At 30.2% G+C, this 26977-nt stretch overlaps 5 protein-coding genes across 9 annotated transcripts; 2 read left to right on the forward strand and 3 right to left on the reverse strand.

Moving 5' to 3' along the window:
• The first annotated feature begins 962 nt into the window (after nucleotides 1-962).
• LOC132947326 (uncharacterized) lies at nucleotides 963-3692 on the forward strand. The gene is made up of 5 exons (XM_061017588.1): nucleotides 963-1381; nucleotides 1450-1704; nucleotides 1797-1913; nucleotides 1999-2308; nucleotides 2391-3692. The coding sequence occupies exons 1-5, from the start codon at nucleotides 1208-1210 to the stop codon at nucleotides 2627-2629; spliced, it is 1095 nt and encodes a 364-aa protein (XP_060873571.1). The 5' UTR covers nucleotides 963-1207; the 3' UTR covers nucleotides 2630-3692.
• Nucleotides 3693-4581: 889 nt separating this feature from the next.
• Nucleotides 4582-9120, reverse strand: LOC132947327 (transformer-2 protein homolog beta-like). Of its 4 annotated transcripts, none has more exons than XR_009664891.1 (8): nucleotides 8842-9120; nucleotides 8311-8586; nucleotides 8097-8225; nucleotides 7861-8033; nucleotides 7651-7776; nucleotides 7371-7540; nucleotides 6858-7194; nucleotides 4582-4939 (listed from the first exon to the last, which is right to left on the reverse strand). XR_009664891.1 is itself a non-coding variant. In XM_061017590.1 (7 exons), the coding sequence occupies exons 1-7, from the start codon at nucleotides 8854-8856 to the stop codon at nucleotides 4923-4925; spliced, it is 906 nt and encodes a 301-aa protein (XP_060873573.1). In that variant the 5' UTR covers nucleotides 8857-9120; the 3' UTR covers nucleotides 4582-4922. The 4 variants fall into 4 exon arrangements, 2 of the variants coding, with proteins under 2 accessions (XP_060873573.1, XP_060873572.1); XR_009664890.1 differs by having other exon boundaries at nucleotides 4582-5200; XM_061017590.1 differs by lacking the exon at nucleotides 6858-7194.
• A 390-nt stretch (nucleotides 9121-9510) lies between these two features.
• Nucleotides 9511-11937, forward strand: LOC132947325 (26S proteasome non-ATPase regulatory subunit 11). The gene is made up of 2 exons (XM_061017587.1): nucleotides 9511-10649; nucleotides 11300-11937. Exons 1-2 carry the CDS (start codon nucleotides 9661-9663, stop codon nucleotides 11535-11537), a joined length of 1227 nt encoding a protein of 408 aa, XP_060873570.1. The 5' UTR covers nucleotides 9511-9660; the 3' UTR covers nucleotides 11538-11937.
• A 151-nt stretch (nucleotides 11938-12088) lies between these two features.
• LOC132947324 (uncharacterized) lies at nucleotides 12089-20367 on the reverse strand. 2 transcript variants are annotated; one of them, XM_061017586.1, is made up of 15 exons: nucleotides 20103-20365; nucleotides 19941-20042; nucleotides 19769-19881; nucleotides 17309-17455; nucleotides 17154-17236; nucleotides 16749-16883; nucleotides 16528-16656; nucleotides 16328-16436; nucleotides 13809-13946; nucleotides 13634-13751; nucleotides 13330-13462; nucleotides 13110-13260; nucleotides 12721-12925; nucleotides 12477-12652; nucleotides 12089-12419 (listed from the first exon to the last, which is right to left on the reverse strand). In XM_061017586.1, the coding sequence occupies exons 6-15, from the start codon at nucleotides 16881-16883 to the stop codon at nucleotides 12232-12234; spliced, it is 1482 nt and encodes a 493-aa protein (XP_060873569.1). In that variant the 5' UTR covers nucleotides 17154-17236; nucleotides 17309-17455; nucleotides 19769-19881; nucleotides 19941-20042; nucleotides 20103-20365; the 3' UTR covers nucleotides 12089-12231. The 2 variants fall into 2 exon arrangements, with proteins under 2 accessions (XP_060873569.1, XP_060873568.1); XM_061017585.1 differs by lacking the exon at nucleotides 17154-17236 and having other exon boundaries at nucleotides 20103-20367.
• Nucleotides 20368-20996: 629 nt separating this feature from the next.
• Nucleotides 20997-26376, reverse strand: LOC132946665 (dual specificity protein phosphatase CDC14B-like). The gene is made up of 5 exons (XM_061016708.1): nucleotides 26032-26376; nucleotides 23739-23977; nucleotides 23255-23384; nucleotides 21939-22120; nucleotides 20997-21159 (listed from the first exon to the last, which is right to left on the reverse strand). The coding sequence occupies exons 1-5, from the start codon at nucleotides 26374-26376 to the stop codon at nucleotides 21033-21035; spliced, it is 1023 nt and encodes a 340-aa protein (XP_060872691.1). The 3' UTR covers nucleotides 20997-21032.
• Between the last annotated feature and the right edge of the window lie 601 nt (nucleotides 26377-26977).

A 26977-nucleotide genomic window follows, 5' to 3' on the forward strand; every position in this document is an offset into this window, starting at 1 on the left:
TGATGGCAAGGGCGGAGTGGAATGCGCTGTCCATTAGTTTATAGCAGAGGTAGGTATCCAAACTGTGCGGCGCGCCTCCCAGAGGCGTCGCGAGAGTTGTCGAAGGGAGGCCACGTCATATAATTGAAAACCAATAAATATTTTAAAATATTTTTAATTTAAATTATTTTTAATTAATAAAATATTTTTACGAAAAACGTTTATTATTATCATTGAGGCACACCGGCTGGGAAACGTTGAATTGTCTACAGTCTACACTCTACAATAATCATTCGCTAAATATAGCTTTAATTGGTCGACTTGTTCCAAATGCTCGATTTTTTCATAACGGAAAATAATTTAATGTGGGAAATGTGCTGTGGTATTTGTACTGATGGAGCTCGTTCGATGTCAGGATGTTACAACGGACTTCAAGCCCTCATTAAAAAAAAGCCCCATTTGCTGTATGGGACTCATTGCATAATGCTCTCGCTTCAAAATCTATCAGTCCATCTCTTGATGAGGTATTGAAGTCAAATATTGAAATCGTTAACTTCATCAAAACTCGTCCGTTAAAATCCAGAAGTTTCGAACAAATGTGTGTTGATATGGGAGCTGAGCACACTTCCTTACTTTACTATTGCAATTCTCGATGGCTTTCACGTGGAAATGTAGTGACAAGAGTATTCGAACTTAGAAAAGAACTTCATATTTTTCTTTTAGACCACCACGAATACCACAAAAAATTTGCCTTGGGATGAAAAAGTTTGAATACCTCTGGTTTATAGCATGAACTAGAAAAATATGGACTATAAGTTCATGGTTTATAGGTCTATGAGTCTATGACCTTGACCCTGACCTAAACATATTTACCAGGGCGTTGTATGGCAATGCGAATTTTAGTTACTATGGCCGTGACGGAGATACTGAAAAGTGATAAAGCTTATCATCAACGGTTCTTCTCTATCCTGATAACAATTTACGGTCGCCCGTCGGGCGTCGGCGTACAAACTAAAATAAATTAGTGTACCTCCATAATATTTATTATTTATTGTACAAGAATAAATTGTCGTATAAAACGTCCACAAGATCTAAGTAATATGTATGTTATTTAATATTTATCCCAGCGCAGGACGTGGTCGCAAAACAGTTGGATTTCGACTCGTATTGCGGAGAACGCGCCTGCGTTTTATTCACTTAAACTTGAGTCGACCACAAATACAGCTCTATGTTTAAGTTACAATACATGAGGTTGCGATCGCGGTACATGCTGTTCTGCTTTATCGCAGTCTTTTCGTTTAGCGTTTTGTTCTTAATGTTTCAAAACAGTCTGAGCCGGCCGGCCATCGAGACCTTGGTCACTGAAACGCACAAGCAAATTAACAACTTCAAAAACTTCAAAGTAATCGAACCCGTCGCGGGGTCCGGTGAGTGTCGTTTCTAAACATTAGCGTTTTGTTTTCTTTCCAGGACAATTTAAAGGTAGCCGAGCAAAAGGAATTGGTGGTCAACGAAGACTATCTGTACGCATTGGGTTTTGTGACGAAACCGGCCATTTACCCAGACTCTTCTTGGAAGAACACCACTCTACCCATTGTTGTCACATACGTGTTGGAAGATGAACACAGCCAAGCTATTGGGCTCGTGATATGTGTGACCAAGTACTTGCCTGACCGTGCAATACTTCTATACAACCTGGGAATACCTGACTACCAACTCAACATTGTAAGACTTACTTAACGTGCTCTACCTATATATGTTTTAATTACAATTTTTTTGACTAGGTATTGTTAACAAACTTAATATTTATTTTTTAGATGCAAACATTTTGTAATAACAACACTCGGTGTACAATTATCGATTTTGATCTATCAAAATTTCCATCTCATGTAAGCCGTACACATATCAAAGCGTATCGACCTCTTGTGTTACAGGTATAAACGTTATTTAAATATATTTAAGTATGGCATCACGGTGTCCAAGAAAAATGTTACTACCTACTCTTAATTGTACATTTAGGACGCATTGAATCGCGCTGGTGCCGTGATGTTTCTCGATCCAAATGTTCGGATAATATCTCCAAATGTTTCAAAACTTTTCACGCTCTACAGTAACAAATCAATAGTCGGCTGGGAGACAAGAATGGCCACAACAACGCTCACACACCCAAAAATGTTTGATTACTTTCGAACACCTGCAGACAATTTTTTCTTCCTTCCCCTGGTCCTAGTCAACAAACTGATTGTGTACAATACTCTTGACATGCATCAAGACATCATGTTGCCGTGGATTCAATGTGCCCTCATCAGTGAATGTATATCACCCATAGGTATGTGGCAAGAGAAGAGAAATTTGATGGCGATCGCTGCCACTGACAATGTTATGATCATTATTTGACATTTGTTCCACAGGGGCGCAGACCAAAGGGTGTAGATACAACAAGAAACCACAGTACAGATATTCAAGTTGTCATGGGTATGATGTGTCAGCATTCAACATTGTGTTAGGTATACACTATCAGTTCGATAGTACACCTTATGTCATCAAAGAAAACGAAGATGATTTTTTCACTCAAGTTTCCACGAGTGAAGCTCAAAAAGATCTACAAAACTTGATTTTGAATATAACAGATACGCCAGCAGTGACGTAATTGAATACACCCATAAAGTGTATTCATCTAAATGATCTTAATCCGTTATATAATCTAGTTAACGGATAAACATTGACCAAAAATTATTTTAAATCCTATACATTTTAATACATTAGGTTTCCAAAATATGCTACATAATATCTATATTTATATTTAAAACATTATTGATCAAAGTCTAAGAATATTAACAGTAAAAACCTATGAACATTGGTATTAAAAAAAATCGATTAGCTGTACAAATGTCAGACTGTTATTGAGGGGGTAAACATACATTTAATGTGATAATTTAAAATATGTTGGGTGTTGGAGGTTTTTGCTGTTTAGAAGTAACTAAAAGATTTCCAGCGTTATTACTTACTACTATCATTATTCATTACATGTAGGTATTTAAGTTCTGAAAACAATTTTAAATTCTCTTCACTTTTCAAAGTATTAATTGTTGCATTTATATTAATTGAAAATTGTATTGACATGGTACAAAGCCGATTATTATTTTGTATATTATTAAGAAGAAATATTTAAGCAAATATGATTTTGTTACCTAACCATTATTGATGTATGATTGTTGTATAATATGTAACATTGTGTTGTAAATACTATTAGGGTTGCCTTGTTTTGTATAATCATTACTGCTTTATTTTATACACCAAACTTTAAAACTGGTCAGTTGCTACATCAAAAGATACCAATTGGATCATACACGGTCAGAGATCCAAACATTTTGGCAATTCCTGATAACATTTACATTTATTTTGTAATAGCATGTAAGTGTTAAATAATTGTTTACAGTTTTTTTTTAACCGCCAAATTGCCTTTTTTTGTCAGTATGGTTAATGTTCCTTCAGTTTTTGTTTTAATTAATTTCCTTTATTTACTCTTATATTAATTTAACCTGAACTACCTTATGATTATTTAATGTTGAAATTTTGTAATAACTGTTTACATCTATTCTAATTTTAATATGGTAAAAAGATCAAAATTTAACAGTAAGTTAAAAGATTAATTTCATGTATTTATTTTTCCGTTTTACAAATCAATAAATTATATATTTTTCAGTTGTAAACTATATGTATGGTTATTAAACTTCTAACTGGTTTGGCTATTACACATATTTTCAAGAAAAACAAACTGTTAATGAGTCAACACATGAATCTTAATCTAAAGTATTAAATACCAATTATAAATTTACTTCAGTATATAGGTCATATTCGGTTATCAATTATTGTAAAAAGGTCATAATTCAAAGATTGCAATTAATTGAACTGGCAGCACACATTTATAATAGTAATATTCAACAGTGTAAAGTACCACAACAGTTAATGTTAAGTACCTTCTTAGTTCTTAGGTTAAGAAGCAACAATTTGTCCAGAAGTTCATTATAATAAGCTTAATATACATTTTAAAAATAATTGTCATCAATTTGCTTAGTCAAATCATTATAACAAACACCCTAGTTTTGAATAGTATGTAATCTGTAGATAACCTGCGAGTTAAAATTGTTATTTTAATTGTAGTGCAAAAAACATATTTTGATGTGTATGTTTCAAAAATTACCGAATCAACATGTACAAAGAAAAATACATTAGTTATATTAACTTCATTCTAATATATTACTTCTATATGAACATTATTGTTTTATCTTCTACAAATTATATTATACATTCTTTATAACTTATTCAAATTGTTAAAGTAATTGTAAACTAAAACATAAGTTGCATAACTATCGCGTGAACAATTTCTAAACATACCCGCAGTTAATAATAAAGAAATCAAAAATTTACATTAGGACATCCATATTTTAGTTATCTTTTATACTATAGTTGATAAAACCTAAACCTATTTAAGATAAAAAAAAACTTAATGAAGTAGTAAAAACACTCGTGGTTATTAAAATTCACAGGATGAAGAATGTCCCAATAGGATGATTTAGGAAAAAAAATTAATTAGTAATATTATATATTTAGAATACGAAAACTTTTTATTATCATTCTTAAATCTGATTTGCTTATTACATAATTAATTAATTTAAACATATGTATAATGTAGCGTCAGACAAGTTTAAATTAAAAAAAAAAAAATCATATATTTACAAATTGATGAAATTTACCAAACACAATTCAGGTAGGAGCAATTAAATAGGGTGAGCCTAAAAATATTGTGAAAAACTAAAATTGCAACACTAAATTTATAACGTCAAAATGTTTGACTAAAACATCTTCACTCCTTTATGTTTCTTCAGACTTGACAAATGCTTCACATTACAATGTTATCCCTAGTCTTCAAAGAAAATTTCTTAAACTCTTTCCGCACCTTAGCAGAACAAATGAAAATACAAATACATAGTAATAATTAGTAAAGAAAAAAAGTGTTCCTATGAATGAAAAAAATTAATGAAGTCGATTAACTTAATAGTACTAATTGTCTTGTTACAAAGTGGTAATATTAAAGATAAAAAATTAATTTTGTGTTTGAAAAAAAAAATTGGGCAATAAAAAAATTATGTATATTCTATTTCTTCACAAAACATTCCTGCGTTGATGATATTCCAGCTCATTTAGGTTTTATTACGACCTGTGTTCAAGATAACAAAAAAAAAAACAAAAAAACGAAGAGCTTAATTATTAATTATAATAAGATATAAATTATAAATGTTTAAATAATATAAATATACATATTCAAATATTAAATTTGAGTGTACTAATTTGTTATTGCCCTACCACCGAACCAAATAATAATTATCATCCTACATTCATTCCTACCAGACGACCTTACGTCAGAAGTCTCTTATCTAAAATGTTAATATTTTATTCTATCTATACATATATTATATACTGTGTATGTAAAAGTCTAGCATGCGACATATTTATGGAATGAAGGTATATACATATTATAATATAAGAAATTTAATTTTGAATATATTTTAATCATGTTAGTATGATCAATCCTATCACTATAATGTATGTGTAATTTAACGAGCGTACCTATTACATAAAAAACATAATTTTATAAACTTATAGTTGAAAATTAATAAAAATACTAAGTGTTCAAAATTATATTAATGAATACTGGGCATAGAATTTATAAAACAAAAAAATATCTGGAAATAAATAAAATGTAACATTAAAGGATCTTAAGAAAATTATCTTTTATACCAAAATGTCAATTACTGACTATGCAGATGATCTTAATTTATCTAAAGTTATGTAATAGTATACAAAAAATATCTTAGTAAAACTTAGTTGGTCTAAGTTGGGTAATATATTTCATATGGTAGTAAGGCGATAACAAACTAGCACCAATTTAAGTACCCAATTTCATTATTTAATCTAAAAATTTACTGTTTAAAAAGTAATATTAGATTTTGGTTATTATTTACTTGATAATTTTTGGAGGAATAATAGTCATTTAATATTTTATAAAAAAAAATATATAGGGGGATTGCATTAGTAATTAAGTCTTTTTCAGATAATTTGTATTATTTATCAATATATTTACAATTGAAAGTACTTTTATACCTAGAGTACTAATATAAATAGGTACTTTAAATTGTAGGTAAACACAAGGAAAAAAATATCTGAGAAACACTTAATCCTATTAACAAAATCACCTTCTATACAATAAATACAAAATATTAATGAGTTTTCGCCACAAGAGATTATAACACATTCAATTTTTTATTTTAATAGATATATATATAAACATAATATATATATCATAGGTTTTCAGTACTTGTTAATAAGGTAGTCATTTATTTTGTTGCTATAAATTTGTTAGTAACAAAACATTAACACCTAGAGTATATAATATACCTGTATAAAATATGCCACAAGACAAATTAAAAAGTACAATTAGTCTGTTGTGTGATCATATTTTTGATAATTTGACTTCTCTAATCCAAAATAAAATAATAAGATTAGTTTGTGGGGAATTAAAGGGAGATCAGTAGTCATTTAACGTCATATAGTTTCATAACTGATGTCAAACCTAACACCAACTAAATTACCCCTTCAAATAGTAATTGGACAATAAGTATTAACGCCATTAACTGTACACCAAAATGTCGGGACTTCGATAATCAAAACGAGACCTATTATAGAAAGTGTTTTAGGAAATTACTAAGAAAGAACTTCTTTTTCATGCAAACATAAAAATTCGATATTTTTAAGTTATTATAAGCTATTGGGACGTTATTTTTTTAGAGGAAATTTACACCATTCTATAAATTTACCTCTGTAATTAGTGGCGATAAACTGTTAATTTTCTTGACAAACTTCAAGATCTTCATCAGTGTCTACCAATTTTCTACCTTTGGGTCATATGTGAACATGGGTCTTCATGTGTTCTACTTTTGTAATTTGAAGAATCTTCTTTTAATAATTTTTTTTTTAAATTTAAAAAAAAAAGTTCTAAAGTTATAGAAGTTCGAGAAGTCTTCAAGTCAATTTATATATATTATTATCTTGACAGTTTGAAATATTCTCTTTTCTTCGAATATGTTCTTCAGGAAATGAATAAAAAATTGAATATGTGAGAAATCTTGATTAAATACTTTGAAAGCTGAAAAACTGCATTAAGTAATTGATTATTTTTTAAACTTATATTCTTATATGAGAAAAACCCGAGAAAACGAAGAAAAAATAATGGGATAGCAAAAGTTAATAAAATAAGCTTAAAAAAACACTGGATTGCCGGATAGGGTACTAATATCGAACGTTTTGACTAAAAAATATTTAAGACTTACGTGGAGAATAAGAACGTGAACGTGACCTATCGTAACGTGATCTGTTTTTGTAGTAAGATGGTGATCTGCGTTCTCTGTAGTGGCCTCCTCCACCACCGCCACCACCACCACCTCCTCTACCACCTCCGCCGCCGCCGCCGCCACCTCTGTATCCACCCTCATAGTAATCGCTAAAAACAAATAATTATTTATTACCATAATGTATATGTAAATTGTAATACAAATATGTATAATTAATTAAGAATATTAATTCAATTTAATAATATGAAGAACTACTTACTCATAATCTCTATCTCTGTCATATCTATCATAACGTTCTCCGCGGTCATACCGATCACCACGATCATAACGGTTATTATCATATCTATCATAACCTCTTCTCCTAGATGACCTTTCTTCTCGCATTCTAAATTGTACACAAAATAAAAATTAAAATAATAATTTCTAAGCATACAAAATCAACAATACTTATGTAAAAAAATGTAATTACGTTGGTCTGCCCATATAAATGCCAGGTGTTGGTGTATGAGGGCGTTGGGTAATTGAAAAATCTACTCGAATTCTGCGGCCATCGATTTCCATGCCAGAGCATTCTTCTTTAGCTACCTTAGCATCTTCATGCTTTTTGAAATAGGCAAAACCAAAACCGCGAGACCTTCCACTCTGAAGTAAACATTACAAATTATAAAATTGTACCAAGTAATTCATTAATGATTAACTGCTTACTTTAGCATCAATAATAATAAGGATTTTGTCGATGGAACCATATTTTGCAAATATATCGTAGAGTTGATGTTCTGTAGTGTACACACTTAGGCCGAATATGCCCAGACATTTATTAGGTTTTGGGTTTTCCTAAAACAAAACAACATTTAATTAAATAAATGAAGGGATGTGAGGTAAAAATGTGCGGGAAATTAATGGTGTTAATGTTATTTACATGTCTGCTGCGTCTCGAGCCCGAGCCTCGAGAGTGGCTGCGGTAACTGCGTCGACGATCTCCAGAATACGAACGGGACCGGGAACGTGACCTTGAGTACGAATGCCTCGAGCGGCTCTTATACTTGCTGCCGTTGCGGCTGGGTGGCCGAGAAAGCGATCTAGAACGTGTCTTCGAGTGAGTGGGTGATCGACTGCGAGACTTGTGATCGCTCGGCGATCTGCTACGGCTTCGGCTGGGAGAGATGGAACGGGATTTTGAATTCCCGTTGCGGTCCTGTAACAATAAAACCGACGGTCGGTAAACATGGGTCTTATAAAGTAAATAAGCAGGGTGAGAGGCGAGAACAAATTGCGAGCATTAAACAATTTCTGTTAAAATATCCTAACGCGACATAACCTCAATTACCGACAAGAGAGAATTCATTGAATTCGCTCCGAAAACGCGACACGAAACGCCGATGGAACGGAGAAACGGCGTCAAGTTTAACTACGAATAGCATGGGCGGTAGTACTATAAGTTGTTACTCACCTCGACGTCACTCATCTTTGAAGCTCAATTCACGTGTCCGTCCGTCACCGAGTCAATTAATTCTCGTTCGGCACGAGATCAGTCGAAAATCCTCGACAAGCGGTCGGATTAACGATGGTGCCGCGAAAAATCGATACGACCGCAAGTACAACCTCAACAGCAAAAATATAAATTTCGCTCTCGCCGTGAGCGCAGGATCCAGGAAACGAAAAAAAGTATCGAACGGCAGAAAACAAAAATTTGTAGTGAGACGCAGACGCTGAAAACTAATAAACAAAGCTTGTGAGCTAGGGGAAGTCCCCTCCGCCGCGCCACGCCATTGTCACGGCGTCACCTTGTCAGTGTGGCCAACGTGCGTTTTACTCCTTCCGCTATAATACTAGACGTGAGCCAAACAACAACGCTCATTAGGAAATTTATTGGTTCACCCTTTCGGAAATTTCCCTTTTGACCAATTGATTCTGACAAGCGGGTGCCGGGGAAGTCCATTTATTGTGAATTTATTTCCCGCCGTAAACACACACCGCAACCGAAACCGGCAAAACCCGTTTAACAGCGGCCCCATATCCAGCATACTAAAATATATTTTTTAGTTACTAGCTAGTGAGTGCTGATCATGTTGGTCACACTCATCATTTTGGTAAATCGCTGGTCATGCTCTTTTCCCCTTGTCAGTTTCCTCTATTTACTATTTAGTATTTAGTGTTACCTATATTACTACGAGCAGTACGAGCATAATATAATATTCGTCCTTATAAGCGAACACCCTAAGTGATCGAAGTGACCCTTGCCAGTGTTAAACCATCGAAACGTATCGAAATGGCAGGTGCTACCATGTTAGCGCGCATCAACAAGCCGTCCGACTTCGCCATGAAGAAAGTCGAAACTGAACACGACAGGATTATGGCACGCGAGCAACTGATCCTCACGCAGGGTGAACTCTTAAAGAAAGAAGGTAAGGCCAAAGAACTGGCCGCCTTAATCAAGGAGACCAGGCCGTTTTTGTCCGAAATCAGTAAGGCGAAAGCGGCCAAACTAGTGCGGTCCCTGGTTGACCTCTTCCTGGACCTCGAAGCAGGCATTGGGATTGAATTGCAACTGTGCAAGGAGTGCATAGAATGGGCCAAGGAAGAGCGACGAACGTTTCTCAGGCAGTCGCTGGAGTCCCGGTTGATGGCCCTGTACTTCGATTCTGGAATGTTTTCTGAAGCATTGCAACACGGTGCAGTACTGTTGAAAGAACTGAAAAAGTTGGATGATAAAAATTTGTTGGTCGACGTTTTATTATTGGAAAGCAAAGCTTATCATGCTCTGAACAACTTGTCCAAGGCTAGGGCCTCTCTTACTTCTGCTAGAACGACGGCAAACTCGATTTATTGCCCACCTAAAATGCAGTCTTCTCTTGACTTGCAATCGGGAATCTTACATGCAGCCGACGAGCAAGACTTTAAAACTGCTTATTCTTATTTCTATGAAGCTTTTGAAGGGTTTGACAGTGTGGACAGTGCATCTAATGCACTTAAGGCATTGAAGTACATGCTTTTGTCAAAGATAATGTTAAATAATGCAGAAGATGTACAACAGATTGTGAGCGGTAAATTAGCATTAAAATATACAGGTCGTGATGTAGAAGCAATGAAGAGCATTGCAAGAGCTAGTCACAAAAGATCTTTAGCAGATTTTCAAATTGCGTTAAATGAATATAAAAAAGAATTGGAAGAAGATCCAATTGTCAGAGCACATTTAGATACACTTTATGGAAATATGTTGGAACAAAATCTGTGTAGAATCATTGAGCCATACTCTAGGTAAATAACAATCTCATAGATTTTAAACTACCTATTTAAAAAAAAAGAATTTCGGAGCACAAGAATGTATAATTTTCATTGTACATATCAATTTGGATGAATCATCACATTTTTAAAGAATACCTATTGTTTGTCATAACATTCATTATCTACTTCCTAAATTTTGTTTGCCTGGAGATTAAATATTTATTTTCTTAATTGAACAATATGTATCCTTTGTTCATAGTTTGATTTATTTGTTTTATTCCTGTATAGGATTAGTTTTATTTTACTCTGGTTAATTCTTATAAAACTATACTTTAGAGCCGGGGTCCGCAGTTTTAATTGGCCCTTTAAATGTGTAATACCCAAAGTTGTTATCGCGCACACTTGAATTGACACAATCACCTGTATCGGCTCTATCATAATTTATGAGCTGAACTATTACATTTAAACAGTGAGAGAGATTAAGCACTTTAAAAAATTTAATCAAGAACATCTGTTCAGTTACCTTTATAAGTTATAACTATGACTGCAGTGATTTTTCGCCCGCTAAGAGCTTTTGATATTTTATGTCGCTCTCTGATGAAAAAGTTTGGAGACCCCCTGCTTTAGAGTATAGTTTAAATAACAAAATTATTAACATTGTTTATTACTTTTTATATTTTCAGAGTACAAGTTGAGTATGTTGCCAAATCAATAAATTTACCTATGGAAAATGTTGAACGAAAACTTTCACAGATGATATTGGACAAAAAATTCCATGGTATCTTAGACCAGGGTGAAGGCATTCTTATAGTATTTGAAGAAGCTGAAATCGATGAAACTTATGAATTAGTTTTAGATAATATAAATAGCATGAGCAAAGTCGTGGATACATTGTATCAGACTGCTAAAAAATTAACATAAAAATTGAACTAACAAATTATATCCAAAATTAAAAAAGTTAAAAAATCTTTGTATTTCGAGTACATAATATTTCTTTTGGTTAATATTACTAAATAAATAAACTTGAGATGAAAAAAAAAATATAGTACTATTTATTTTCATTTAGATAACTGGATTTTAGGGATAATATTAGGAGCAGTAATTAGTCATCAAAATGTATGTATGGGCTTAACTTTTACAACTTGTATTTTATAAATTTATAATCAACAGTTTATTTTCTTTGTAAATAAAATTATGTACATTGATACAATGATTAATAATCACTACTAATCATTATTTTACTTGTTTTCATTACTTATTATTTTATAAGAATAAAAATGTATATCTTATTTTTTGTTCAATATTAATTTAATTAACATTACATATTTTCTATTTCTTTATAAATATTGATGCATTCAACCTTAGCTAAACATTTCAACTGATGTCAGCTTTTAATAATTGTTGGAGAAAATATAAGATAATTACAATTAGTTAATTACATTATTGTTAAATACAAATTTAAACTCAACAGATACAATATTGCTCAATGCGTTTATTTCCATTCTTAAAAAAGATCCTATACTTAATATATCAAATTAACAAGAAAAATATATTTATTTTTTTAAATTACAAAGATTGAAATTTTTGACTCATCAAAATGAGGTACAGATTGTTTTTAATTTGTCAATGAATTACCAATGTTTAACGTATTATTTTTGATATTATATAAAATATCATTTTCTCTTTTTAATTTCCTTTTCATTTTATTTTTTTCCATTTTAATCCTCTTTTTTCTTTGTAGTTGCGCATTTTCATAATTCTCCTTGCTTTTCCTATTTATATTGAATCTGGTCACTTGTTCATCTAAACATTTTTAAAAGTTTAGCTTAAAATATCCATAAATATTGAAATATAACATACTTATCGTTTGGATATCTAATTGATCAGGATTTGGCCTGAACATGCACGGTGCAACTTTAAAGTAATTATGAATTGGACATAATATTTCCCTGTCTATAGGATTCCAAACCAATGAATCAGAAACTTCAGTCTGTTGTAGAACAAAATACATGTTCATTAAATTGAAACCACCATACCTAAATTAATAATAATTTTGTTAAAAATATAAGCACGATGCATAATTTTATCAATTTTGTTTGATTACGCTGATGACTGGTAGACGTCAACGTGGAATGGTTTTTTAGGATTGTGTAGCAGTACATATTCTCCATTGCCTAATTGTGCGAGTTTTTCTAGAGTTAGATACAATCTTTGTAGATACATTTGGTCTTTGCCAATTGAACTTAAACTCTCTACTTCTTCAATTGTCCATTTCACATGCATCAGGTCCATATTGTGTTGTACTGAGACTAGAAGCAAAAATAGTGTATTAGTATTACCTACATTGGTTTAGCTTACCTATCGGTGGCACTTAAGTCATTTTTTAATTGTGTTCTCAAAATAAAATATTTTACCCAGACATGCGCTGGACAAATTGTTCTATTGTGTGTAAGACAAGACATTATAATTATGTGAATAATTCAAGTGCAATACCTAATGCTAATTTGGTTGTGGGACATCTGAAGCTTGTATCCAGCCAATATTCAACAAGCTGTTCTTCACTGACTTTTTCGAAGCCAAATTCTGGTTGATACTCAACCTTTGGTATTATTACTACTGGGGTATTGTGTGGTTTGATCTGTTCCTAATTATATAAAGTTAGTTATATTGTATACACTTCACAGATATTTAACTAAATATGACTTATTCTTACTTGTATGCCATGGGGTTTATTTCTTACAAGTAAATTGAACGATTTGTCAATGCCATTGACATCGCTGACTTTTAACATCCATTTATCATAGTTGTAATTGTTATAATCGTCCTGAACAGCTTCATTAGGTGAGCTACGAAAAAAATATTAAATTGAGTTGTGATGATATAATTATAAGATAGTCAATAATTTAAATTTCAGAAAAATAAAGACAATTTTTAATGTTTACTTAAAAACAATATAAGATATTTAAATTATTAAAAAAAAGAGAATATGATTCTTTCAAAAATATGGTATATCTTACGCATTTTTCAATTTTTTTTTCAATTCTTTTCTAAGATAATACCAACTTTTTTGTTGTTGAGAGAAATGTCCAGTAGATAATGCTCCTCCAACATAAATTGTTTTACGCTCATCAGTATCTAAAAAAAAAACTTATTAGTTTTTTATAGTCTTTATTAAAATAACACAATGATTACCAATATCTACATTGACAGGAATTATCCATAAACTATTGGGTTTCTCTAGATTCATAATACTTTTTATACTACTTAAACATATGTTAACATCAATGGCATTTGTCGTTGACAGTGTACGACAACATTCATCTTCCACAACTGTAAATAACACAGTATTAAATTATTTAGCAATCACACAAGAAACAATACAGTTACAAAAACTGTAATTGCAGTTAAATTTCTAACAGGTACCTCTATACATAACACATAAGTAAAAGCAGAAACAAAATTGCTTTAGTGCTGTAAACTAGATACATTTATCAGTGCAAATGCTAGTAAATTTTATGCAGCCCTCTCAAGAATTAATTTTTAAATTATCAGTTTGGTCGGACAGTTAGACCATGTGCAATAGTCAGTAGATGTAGATTTAGAGGACATCACATCAGTTTGTGTTTGTCTTTATCTTACAAACATCTAACAGAAAATTTGCATTCAGTAGAACAAATTTTGCATTATCAACTTTAATATTACAGTAAATTGGACTATTATAAAATGTACATACCAGAATATTATAAAATACCTTTAGAATTTTAAATTGTAATATTTTACAGTTGTAACTCACTTTACAAATATCGATCCAAGCCAACGAGAACCCCTAGATAATAGATCAATTAACTGTAATTAAAGTTAATAACACACAATTGGTACTGCTGCAGGCATGGCGCTAAAATTTTTTTCCGGGAGTGCTGAGTGGAGCATTTTGAACATGGGCTAGAGTTTTTACAACAACTTCAGTGATTACTCAGATAAATAATTTAATTTATTTTAACATAGCATAGATATAGAAGCAAACATTTAACTTTTTATATTCTAAGTTCTAAATAGATAATATGTATGAACTTTTAAGCAATTAACAATGTTTTGATAATATTACCTATATGGCTATACAGGGTGTATGTAACAAATAGAACTGACTTTTGGAATAACTTTTGTTCTAATCAATATTTAAAAAATTGTTATGTATATAATTTATAGCCACTTGCGCTACACGTGTAATAAAAAAAAAATTAATTTTACACTCAGCAAATCACATTTAGCTCTTCTAGTTTAAAAATTAGAGTGAATTGACCTCTTAAAGAATTTAAAGATAAGATTATTATCTAGGCATCTTGTAAGCTTCTTACTATATTTTAATTTTAAAGCGAGTTATGAGTATTTTAAAATTATAAATTGTTTGTACACCTTAAGAGTTATGAGTAAAATACTTATAACTCGCTTTAAAATTAAAATATAACAAAAAGCCTATGAGATGCTCTAGATAATAATCTTACCTTTAAATTTTATAAGAGGTCAATTCACTCTAACTTTTAAGCTAACAGAGCTAAACGTGATCTGCTGATTATAAAATGTGCTATGTTACGTACTTGTAAGACGGACACAACAAATTTTTGTGTAGCATCTTCTTAACAATGATGTACACATTTGACAATTTTATTTTTACTTTTATAAGATACTCCTTTATGACTAAATGGTTACGCTACATTTAACTTTTATTTCATAAATATAAATTAAAATGATTGTATTTACTATTTACTATTTACTATTTAGTATTAGGCAGATGAATTTGACTGACCGAATTTTAGGCAATGATTTTGAGTACCTATATTTATTTTCATTTTATGCTTAATACTTAGTATTAGTTTTTAGAAAATGCAATAATGAATGTATAAAATATTTATTCTTTTTTCACAAATAAAAATAAAAAATACTTTGATGAGTATGTAGAAAAAAATATTATCATTATTTTAAAATAATAATTGATATACTATGGCCCAGGAGAGAGCACTTCTAGGCGGCAGCTCAAACGTGTCCATTTTCGCGCATTCCCACCACAAAACCTTCCCGTACGCTGGCCGTCGCCAACTCTAGCGGCCACCGCGGAGCTAATTCATTTGGATGCGCGAGCGAGAAGTACTCTCTCCTGGGCCGTAGTATAAAATTAATAATTTACAATTACAAAAAATTACATGTGAAGTTCTGTTACATTTTTCAGTGGGTGGACTGGACCATTTATAGAAGGGACGTAAAAGCCCTTCCTGGTTCCCCCTTAGCACCGTGCCTGTTCTGCTGAACACAAATTTGGTATGTTGAAAGTGATGGAGACAACACACACGGTAGTGAAGTCTTCTAAAATCATAATAGTATATTTAAAATTAAACCAATCGGCCCAAAACATTGGAAAACAAACTCAATAATGGTTATATGTGTTTAATATTTATAAATTAAACATATTTAAACAATGCTGTTAATCTTTTGAGTAGATAAGAAAAATAAATTTTATTTTTTTACCTTCCTTATTAGTCATTTAAATTTAAATTTAAATAAATTAAATTCTATAAAATAAGAAATTTAATTCAATTCTTATTAATTAATTTTAATCAAAATAGTGAAAATACCTACCAAAAAAAATATTGTAATAGAAGAACTAGCGGGTTACCTATAACTTATTACTATTAGTGTATTATAGAGTTGATACTTACGAGGAATTTTTTGAGGTGGATTAAACACACCATCTTTAAAAGAAATTTTTGATTCTAGATTTCCAATATCAATTACCATAGGAAGATTAATTATTGTATCATTTTTACTCTAGATATTACAAAAAAAAAAAATTATAATTAATAATAATAATAAGACTAAATGGTTATTGGTTTAATGAAAAGTAATTATTATTTCTTACAGTCTGTACTCTTTTACAATATAACATTTCAACTTTATTCACTTCAACTTCATCTCTTATATTATAGTCGATCTTCATCTTTGAACTATATGTACCACCATAGTGTGATTTAATATAACCATTTGAAAACTAACACATACAATAACATTTTAATAATTTTAGATAAATAGTAAATATCAAATAGTATATCTTAAACTTTTATAATTTGTATGATTTCTCACATTACAAGCAGATTTAATGTAATTCTCAATGTACGGAATGGTATTTAATCGACGATTTTTCAAATTTTCTTCCCAAAGGTTTGAGAGCCAATGATCAAACATTTCTCGTTCATGTTCAATAATATCTTTGTGCATCTAAACATTTATACAAATTATAACAAATTAATAAAATTAAAATGTAATCCATACATGGTTTATGTAATTGAAGTATTTAAACTGAAAATATATAACTGTATAAAATAATTTTAAATTGAAAACTTGTGGGTATATTAATTTTGTACAAAAATTTAGAAATATCCAAATTATATTTTTATTTTAACAAATTGTTCATTTCAACCACATTGTTATCATTAGCAGCAAATACTGAAATACAGACATCAAAATGCTATATTTATATAACTTTACTCGTTAAAACTATGTTTGGCGTCACTGAAGCTCAAGAACAAATTTCAAGTGAAGCAAATGCCTGCTTGTGATAGGCGGAATTGCTAAAATAAAATTAAAAAGTTGTGGATTTCCAGGTTTTTATTAAAATATATTATATAATTAAATATACTAACCCTCAGAATTTTAGCAGTAGGAGCATTAGGTTTGAATAAATGCATTACATATTTATCCATTAGTGTATGATTCAATACTGAATAATATGGTGGCACATGATGACCAAATAAAAATTGTGTAGTAATTTTAAGTTCATTATTATTTTTCTGAAACAATTATTAATTAATTAAATTGTTTGACAGTATGTAAATAATATACTAATATAATATGTCGATATATTTTATTTTTAAATAAATGTAAAATGATAAATAAGAACCAAAAATTGATGGTATGCAATTGCGGTAAACATAATTAAAAATAACCAGTGCAAATATTTTTAGCATATAAACATGATAAACTTTATGTTTTTTTGGGTTCTAGTGTTGTATGTAATTTGCCTAAATAGGGGATCTACTAATAAAAAAAAACGTTATATATTATGGTCAATACCAACGATTCTTAAACTGTTGGCGATCAAAACCACTGATGAGTGATGGAAGACTTTTAGAAATCGTAAACCCCCTACCAATTTCAATTTGAATACCTAATTTTTTTTTAAAATATTTCAGGTTATCATAATCAATATTTTAATACTCATTTTATATTACAAATCACATATGAAGGTACATAAAAACGTGCACATTTATAATTATTTCTATTATACATAATTTTTCATAAAAAAGTAATACTTAAGTATTAGACAAGGCTGGGCAAGTTAACAATTTTTTTTAACTCGTTAAGTTAAGTTATTTTTAAGTAATTAAGTTAAGTTAAGTTAAAAGTTACTCATATTTTTTTTCATTAACTCTTTAAGTTAAAAGTTAACTTTGAAAAAAAAAGTAACTTAACTTAGTGTAAAGTTAAAATTTGCTAATTTGCAAAAATAAAAAATTCTAGACACATAATATGGTTTATTGGATAGCTTTTCTTTACGTTCAAGAAAATTACTACGGAAATTTAAAATGATACATCAAAGTAAAAACACACTCAAAAATTTGAATTATTCTTCGGACAAAAATTTAACTTAATTTAGATATTTTTGAAATAAAATTAACTTGAAGTTAATCTTGAAACAAAGTAACTTATTAAGTTAAAAGTTAATTTGAAAAAAAAAGTAACGAGTTAATTAACTTAACGTTTTAACTCGTTAATGCCCAGCCTTAGTTTTAGATACAGCCTGACATGAGTATTCAAGGACCACAGTTTAAGAATTACTGTTCTGTATAAACCAGGAATCATGTAGTTATTTCTTTTTTTAGCCCATGAACAGTTCTACATTTTGTTATTTTGGTAAACTGTGAAATTGTATCAATAATGGAGAACTTTGAAATAATAAAAATTTTAAATATAATGCAATAACCAGGATTATTAACCCAACTTTACAACAAAAAATGCAAAGTAAACCTAATACATATTTGTATTATAAAACAATCGAAATTATAAAAATCAAAAAAAAATTCTGTAGTTAAATGTATTTGAATAATAATCTGTTATATTTTACACTATCTAATACACATATCAACATATTAAGTGATTGCTAAATTATTTTAAAGTCATTTAATTTACTTATGACTTGTAATATTATGTTAAACAATTTAAACAAAATAAAAAATTATAAAAATTGTTATTAGTTACAATAATTAAGCATCTAACAATATCTAAAATGTAGATTGTGTTGGTTATGCGTATAACAATTGTTACCTTTAATCTTTAAAGAGTTTAGAGCATAATACGTTTAAAATTTAAATTGTACTACATAAAATAATTTTTATATAATAGAATTGTGACTGTCATATTATTATAGTATGCAGTTCTACTGGTAAATTTATAAACATACTATGCGGTCTGTCGGCAATTTATAAATATAGTAAAAGAAATAAAAAATTCTTTAAAATCTAATTGTATCATTCCACAAAAAAAAATAAAAATAAAAAGTTGTTTAACTTATCTTTAGTTTGCATGGTAAAACTGTTTTATCTTTGCCCATATATCACTTAAGAGGACGCTATACCCGCATGTGTTGTCTCCGTCTTACAAATGTACAACATAGCAAAAAACTGTTTTGCGTTTTTTATTTTTTGATATCATTTATATGAAAATAGTTTTTCAAGTTTGAAAAACACAAAAAATAATGGTTTTTGAAACAATAAGAACTTTTTTCATATAAGTGATATCAAAAAAATAAAAACAATGTTGCACAGCCAAAGTTCTCATCTCGTTTCTTAGTTATGAGTTTATGACTGTAGCCTTCTCGGCTCTTTCCCGTGCAAAATAGTTTTTGCTATGTTGTACATTTGTAAGACGGAGACAACACATGCAGGTGTAGCGTCCTCTTAAGTTGGTAGATTACATACTAGTGTTTTTTTTCTAGTAGATCACATATAACACTAGTCGATATTTTTATTACTATTATTTATATAAATTTAAATATTTAATAATTTCTACAGAATTAAAAACTTAAGCACTCTTTAGGTACATACTTTTGAATTTTGTTTTGCTTTATTGCTTTTTTTTATTGTAAACTTCAGGATCATTTTGAAAACATTGAGCATTTTGATACAAATCATTTATATCATATAACGGTATAGCAATCCTACACATTGAACAGTTAAAATTAAAATATATAACTTCATAAATACTGGAAAATATTACTCAGGATTAAATTTTGGAGGAACATTATTTTGCATATTTTGTTGATCAAAATTTGGTTTTTGATACCTTGGTTGGTCTTGCATATCATTTGGAATCGACAACCTGAATAATTAAACCAGTAAAAATTAGTTTCAAATCTATGATTAAAACCCAGATACTTACGAGATGTATTTGAAAAATTTAACAAGTAGTTCACAACAGTAGAATATACGCTACCTAGGTACATCTGATAATATATTCTTTACTCTATAGGTAATAGTAATGTCATTATTATTTTATTTTAAAGGTCACATCGACGAATTATTAGTTATATACATCAAATATTAAACGACTTTGACTAAACAATTAACAAGTTACAAAACTGAAAACAAAAAGCGTAATGAATAGAAATATAGAATAATATTAAAATGTAGATAATAATAATATGTAGAATACAATACTTATCAAACTCATAACGAAATAAATATCAAAATCAACGTTATCACTTATCACTCTTATATATTATTATATTTACGCTTAGATCATTTTATACTTATTGTATGTTCTATATACCTAGGTACTTTACATATGAAAAAATGGGTTTTATATTTTAAACTATAAAAAAACTAACTTAGATATTTTAACTTTCATATTATAATACTAGTTGAAACAAATAACTAACTTGTCCAGATTTGTTTAAAACACTGCGGTGCATATTTAAATGGTATGCACGCAAATTATTATTTATTAACACTGGCATAAAATATAAATAATTAATATATATATTATATTATTGTAAAGTGTATTGTCACTATTTATAACTATAATATATAAGTCAAAAAAGATTATTTAACAAATTAAAATGTAAAAAAAAAATATTACAGTGTGGAGAAAATATTTTTGAGAACCACGCAGTAGGTAGAATTGTAGATTTGTGGGAAACTAGGAACACAATACATAACATTATATAATAAAATATAATAAATTGATGGGCGCATATTATTATCTTATATCCACCGTGTTGCGCTATTATGAGTATCAATAAAGATCAACGATCATGATATTTTCTGTGTCGGTAAATATATATACATATATATGCGGTATACATTTAGATTACACCACGTCACTACAGAGGCACACTTTTAGAGGTAGGCCGTAGGCGATTTTTTTCTGGCAATTAGCGCTGTATATCCCCAGAGTGCAATACGTCAATTTGGATGCGTTACCATACTTTTCTTTTCTGAAAACAATGAACATCTAATATAATATTAAATGTATTATATGAGTATCATAAAATATGCATAGGTACCTATAGGTCAGTGGTGTATTTGACTTTGTTTTATGGAGGGAGACTCTTAAATTATCATACACCATAAAACATAATATACACTTTTATCATAATACATTTTTGCTAACATCTAGCCTTAGCGCCTGTATTATATCTATCAGTAACGTAACATTTTTGAATTGAGATTTGGGGGGAAGCAAAAAATAAATAAGCAACCATTTTATTATCAGATAAACTCAAAAAAAAAAATAAGAATAACAAATTATCATTACCTATCTAAGACATTAGCTGGGTAAAACTATTTTAATTTTAAATTTTTATAAAATAAGAAATCAAACATTATCAGCAAGTTCTTCAAAACTTTATGTATCTATAGAAGAATTATTGAGGACAAAATTCCACTTATCGTGCGAGTCATTATTGATTAGAGAAAAAAATATTTCAAATATTTTTAAGTATATCTATACGGGCATACGGCTATACTCAAGTCAATATAGGTAGTACCTATACAAGAAAACAATTTAAACATGACTTGTGGTTTTTTTGTTACAGCTTTCTTGAAAAATTTGATGTTTGAGATACAACACATTTGGCTTTTTAGCAACCTACTTATATTAGGCAGATTTGTGACGCAGCAGCCCTCGTTCAAAAACTGATCGCCTAGATATATTTTATTAATTATTCATTATTACGGTACCTAGTGCACCTTAATAGCCATAAGCGCCGCTTACCGAAGTGCATCTCCTTTTTTCCACAACATTCTTTCGTTGTGCACCAAAAACGATTGTTGCGATTTCACGATTATGGATCCCGGACGGCACAACCGTACCCAAGCGATTGCTTCGCATGCCGTCATCCGATAGTGCTGTATCAGGTAGGCCGCAATTAACGTTCCTGTTCTTCCCAAACCGGCCTTTGTATTTTAATTTTTTTTTTTTGTATTACAACTACACATTAATTTATATGTAGATACCGCAATAATACGTGGTCATAATATAAGTATATAACACGCACAGAAACACTGTTTTTAATCTTTTGATACCAGCCATTCCTCTGACAACAGCACATCCCGCATGTGTTATCTCCGTCTTGCACACGTACGACATAGTACACTTTCGTTCGATAGTTTCAATAGGGTGCTGTCAGTTTTGATATTAGAGTGAATTGATCTATTATCAAACTTTTAGGTAACAACATTATCTGTGTTCTCTCGTTGGTTTTTTACGATATTTAATTTTTAAGTGAGTTATGAGCATTTTATAATATTAATATTTTGCATACTGCTAACTTACTTAAAAATTAAAATATCGTAAAAAAAACAATTAGAGAACACAGGTAATGTTGTTACCTAAAAGTTTAAAAATAGGTAAATTAATTCTAATAACAAAAATGACAGCACCCTATTGAAACTAGCAATCGAAAATTTGCTATGTCGTACCTATGTGTGTAAGACGGAGACAACATATGCGGGTGCGACGTCTTCCTAAGGATTTTATAATTAAAAATATATACAGAAGTTTAAGTGAAATGAATGCAGAATTTCACAGCAATGTATTAATTATTAGTGTCACGAAATCTCCACAATATGTTATCGTTATATAGACAGTACTCACTTGAACCAGAATAACGATAAATCACTTTTTAATAAGTATTTGAACAGTTTTTAATTTCATTTTTGAAGCACATTATTTTTCTGAAATCTTTGATATGTTATGAGTATACAATATATAAAAATAAAGGTATATGAAATAGTAGGGTGCAAGAACTCGCAAACAGCTTCCCTTTAAATATTAAAATGTATTATTCTTTTATTTAAAGTTAAAATTCATTAAGGGAGATCACATGCCAACTAACCACCCAAATATAGTTTAAGTACCTATCTGCATCTAATTTCATAGCTTATAGTTATAATTATTGTAAGTAAGTACCTACTTTAAAATTATATAAAATATTATGCAAAAGCATTTAATATTTTTAAGAAAAAATGAATGGCTCTTGTTAAACATTCTAATAATATAAATGTTTTAATATTGTTTAATCATGTTACCCTGCAGTGCACTGCTATGGCGTAAGGTGTCTGTTCAGAAATTCGTAGAAACGTTTTCAAAATCGCAACAGTTGGCGCCGAACCGTCTTTGAAACATAAATCAACATGATTAATACTGGCAGCTGAAAACCTGCAACCATCTATAGATCATAATGCGATAATATTTGTTGTATCATATTGTATGGCACAATAAAGGTATTGATTTAAAAAAATATGTTTAAGATTTTGTTAAAAATGAATTAAAATATATTCACTATTCAGGTATGATGTAATAATTATAATATTTATATTATTTATTAAAACATCACAGTCATCGATCATTTGAAATATTTACCAACAACTTTTGTATTCTGTATCGTTCAGTCTGATCACTGTCTTGACGTTATTTTCTTTGAAGTATTTAACGAAATTCTGCAGTAGAAAATTTCGGCCCGGCCCCGCTGCAGTGTTGTCGCATTCGATCGGACCGCGGAAAGCGACTAACTTGTCGGGCACTATCCATGTCATGTCAAGACACCGATTGTCGTACTCCTGGAAATTGAAATCGTTGAAGTTTACTATCCTGTACTTCATCGCTTTGTACACGACATTCAAACATTCGTGTAAGTCAATTCCATAATCGTTCTTGCCGTGACCGAAAATCGAATCCACTCCGTTAACGCAATAGTTGCTATTCTTCAGTATCGAATGAATAGTTAACGGGTCCATTTGTTTTACAACAATCTACAACATCAATTTGTTAATCATATTTTTTAAAATGTATTATATGGTGTTTGTGCATTGTGCTTGTGCAATCTACAGGGACGTATAGGTATTTAAAAGACGTCGTTTTAAATTTAATTTTTATATTATGTATCTATAAATTTGAAAAAATATTTGTCATCATAGGACTTCAAACGCCCTAAAAAAAAATTGATTTTAATATAGGTATTCTGATTTAACAATTCAAAATAATACCATGGCAAGCGCTGTACTATACAATTGTAGGTTTTGAGTGTACCTTCAGTTGCCATTGAGTAGGTGTAAGTCACTCAAAATTCAAATGTTAAATAGATATATTTTTTCAGATATATCAACACAGGAACTTATTTATAAGAATTTTACAAAAAAACACATAAATATTAAAATATTAAACGAACCTATTTTTTTTTTTATAGCCAGACATTGGTAATACCTTAACAGAACACCACATGATTTGTCTTATTATGCCCCAGATAGACACTAATTATGTTCAATTGAATCCAAACTATATTAAATACTTAATCAATATTTAATAATAATACTAAACTACAGAAATACATAAATATTAAACAGAATAGTATTCATATATATTATTCTTGCCTCAAAATAGCGAAATAGCGAAGACCTTTGAAACGAAAATAAAAAACAATGATATTATGAAATATCAATCAGTTATCAAAAAATAATTACTATCAACAATCATCTAACTTGATTCCATAAAATATATTAAAGAGGTTTCAAACATATTATTATTAATAACTATGGAGGACTAACGCTGTCCCAGCTAACCCCCAGTATATACTCTTCATGCCCCAGTTTCCCTATATTATTTAACTTTACAGACCAACTAACATTTTTATTTTAATATATAAATAGTATAGTATAGTATAGCACATTAGCACCTAATAAAACATAGTGCAATATGTGCTAAACCATAATGGGTGTTCCGTGAGTAAGGCATGAGGATCTTCCTTGGCCATGTCCATGTGGTTGTGGCCTATACTAAGGTGACCAAATAATATAAACTCGTCCCTTCTTGTCATCGAATGATTCGGGCCATATCATATAATATACGTCATAATATTACAACTATACACTAGCAATATTATTTAAATTACCTATATTATTTTTTTTTTTATTGATCTTAAGCCCAGCGCCTAGACACTATATTAAATCATAATATAACATTATAATATAAGTATATCATAAAGTATTATTTACTGATAATAATCTCAAATTTGCAACTGTAATTTTCGCTTTTTTCTTCTTTGTTCTCCCTTTTTTTATAATTTTATGAACATAATAAAAAATATTAATAATATCCACTGCACTATTTTTTTCAAACACAATGTATAACAAAACAAATATTTTTTTCAAAACACTTAGATACAAAATAGTAACGGCACAAATATTATAAACCTTCACATATTATCCTTGGTAGTCAGTTCAGACTTTCGATTGGCAATAACGACCCTTTAAAATTATCTTCAATCAACATCATCAATTACATTCAATTACATCATCCTTTAAATAGTTGAAATATAGAAAATAATAATTAAAATTGTATTTATTGAAATTCTTACTACTTAGGTTTGGAGAAGCACGTGGTTTAAAGGAAAAATTTAGTTTTCTCTGTTTTGAATCATTAGCTATGACTTTAAGTTGGGCTTCACCTTTCCTTTTATTATTTAAATTACACGTTGTTTAATATTTTAATCTTAATTCTGATTTTGAAAGTCGAAATAAATATATCAATATAAATCATTCAGTAATCAGCTTTTAAAGTGTTGCATATTAAGTATTAACATTAATAATATTTTATTTTTTTGATGTTTCTACGTTTCTTAAAATGTAGCTATTTACGATTATGAGTTTTGAGCGAGTGGCCCGCTATAAGCTGAGCCACCATTCAAGCGGCCCTATCATGCCGAAAATTTTACCAGCGCATAAAAATCAAGGGTGCGGCCAATTCCCCCGCCTGCCCCCCCCTCCCCCAAACTAGGCCACTGACTATACAAGAATATTTATGATTTTACCGCATAAGCACCGATGAGGAACGACGCGTCGTTATATTCTTTGGAGTTGTCGACGGTGTAATGTACAATAGCTTTGGACACGTACCGACGGTTGTACATTTTGTCATTCAAATAACGGATGTACTGTACCAAGCAGCCCAAGTTTAGAGGTTCGTGGGATGCCAAGTCGTCATCCCAGTAATTGTAGTCGGTGCTGAAGAAGTGCAGTCCGGGTGTGTCCGGATGACGGCGGTGCGTCGAGTAGGTCGCCAGGTAAAGACGATCAGGAATGATCGTGGTAAGTCTACGCAAGTCCTTCGTTTCAGACATGTCCGATCCCAAGACATTTCTGCGCATTTTGTTCATGTCGGATTGATTATTTTCTAGAAACCATCACGCCAATCACATACGTTTACTATTATATGTGTATATACTCCGAAATATAAGTATTTTATTCTTATTTTAACCTGACCCACGTACGGTTACAAATGGGGAATGGAGTTGGACTTACGATGACAATATCCTGTACACAGTACACGATTCAGACGAAAAAGTCGAATGATTACATTTCCATGGCCCCCGGGTTCTTACCCACATCCCGCGCCATTGAACGCTTCGAACACAAATGCAGTTTAAGTGCAGTTTATACAAATACCGGAATCATCACAAATTCCACCAGAGTAGATATGATGTTATATTATATACAGTTAAATATCATTATACCGAGAGCGAGAAAAAAATATAATATTTTGAGCCGGGAAAGTGTCAATATATTTCATAAACTCACGAGTACCGCTTTAGTTGCCTACTTGATATTTTACAGGGAGGTTAGGTATATAATAGTTATTAACGAGATATAGGCCCGATTTCACCAACACAGTTAATCACGGTTAACGCTTAATCGGCTGATAACAGATATTTAAACAGCCAAATTCGGCCGATTAAAACTCCGGTTAACTTTAACTGT

The sequence above is a fragment of the Metopolophium dirhodum genome, chromosome 6 (genome assembly GCF_019925205.1).
Source record: "Metopolophium dirhodum isolate CAU chromosome 6, ASM1992520v1, whole genome shotgun sequence".
Taxonomy (NCBI): Eukaryota; Metazoa; Arthropoda; class Insecta; order Hemiptera; family Aphididae; genus Metopolophium; species Metopolophium dirhodum.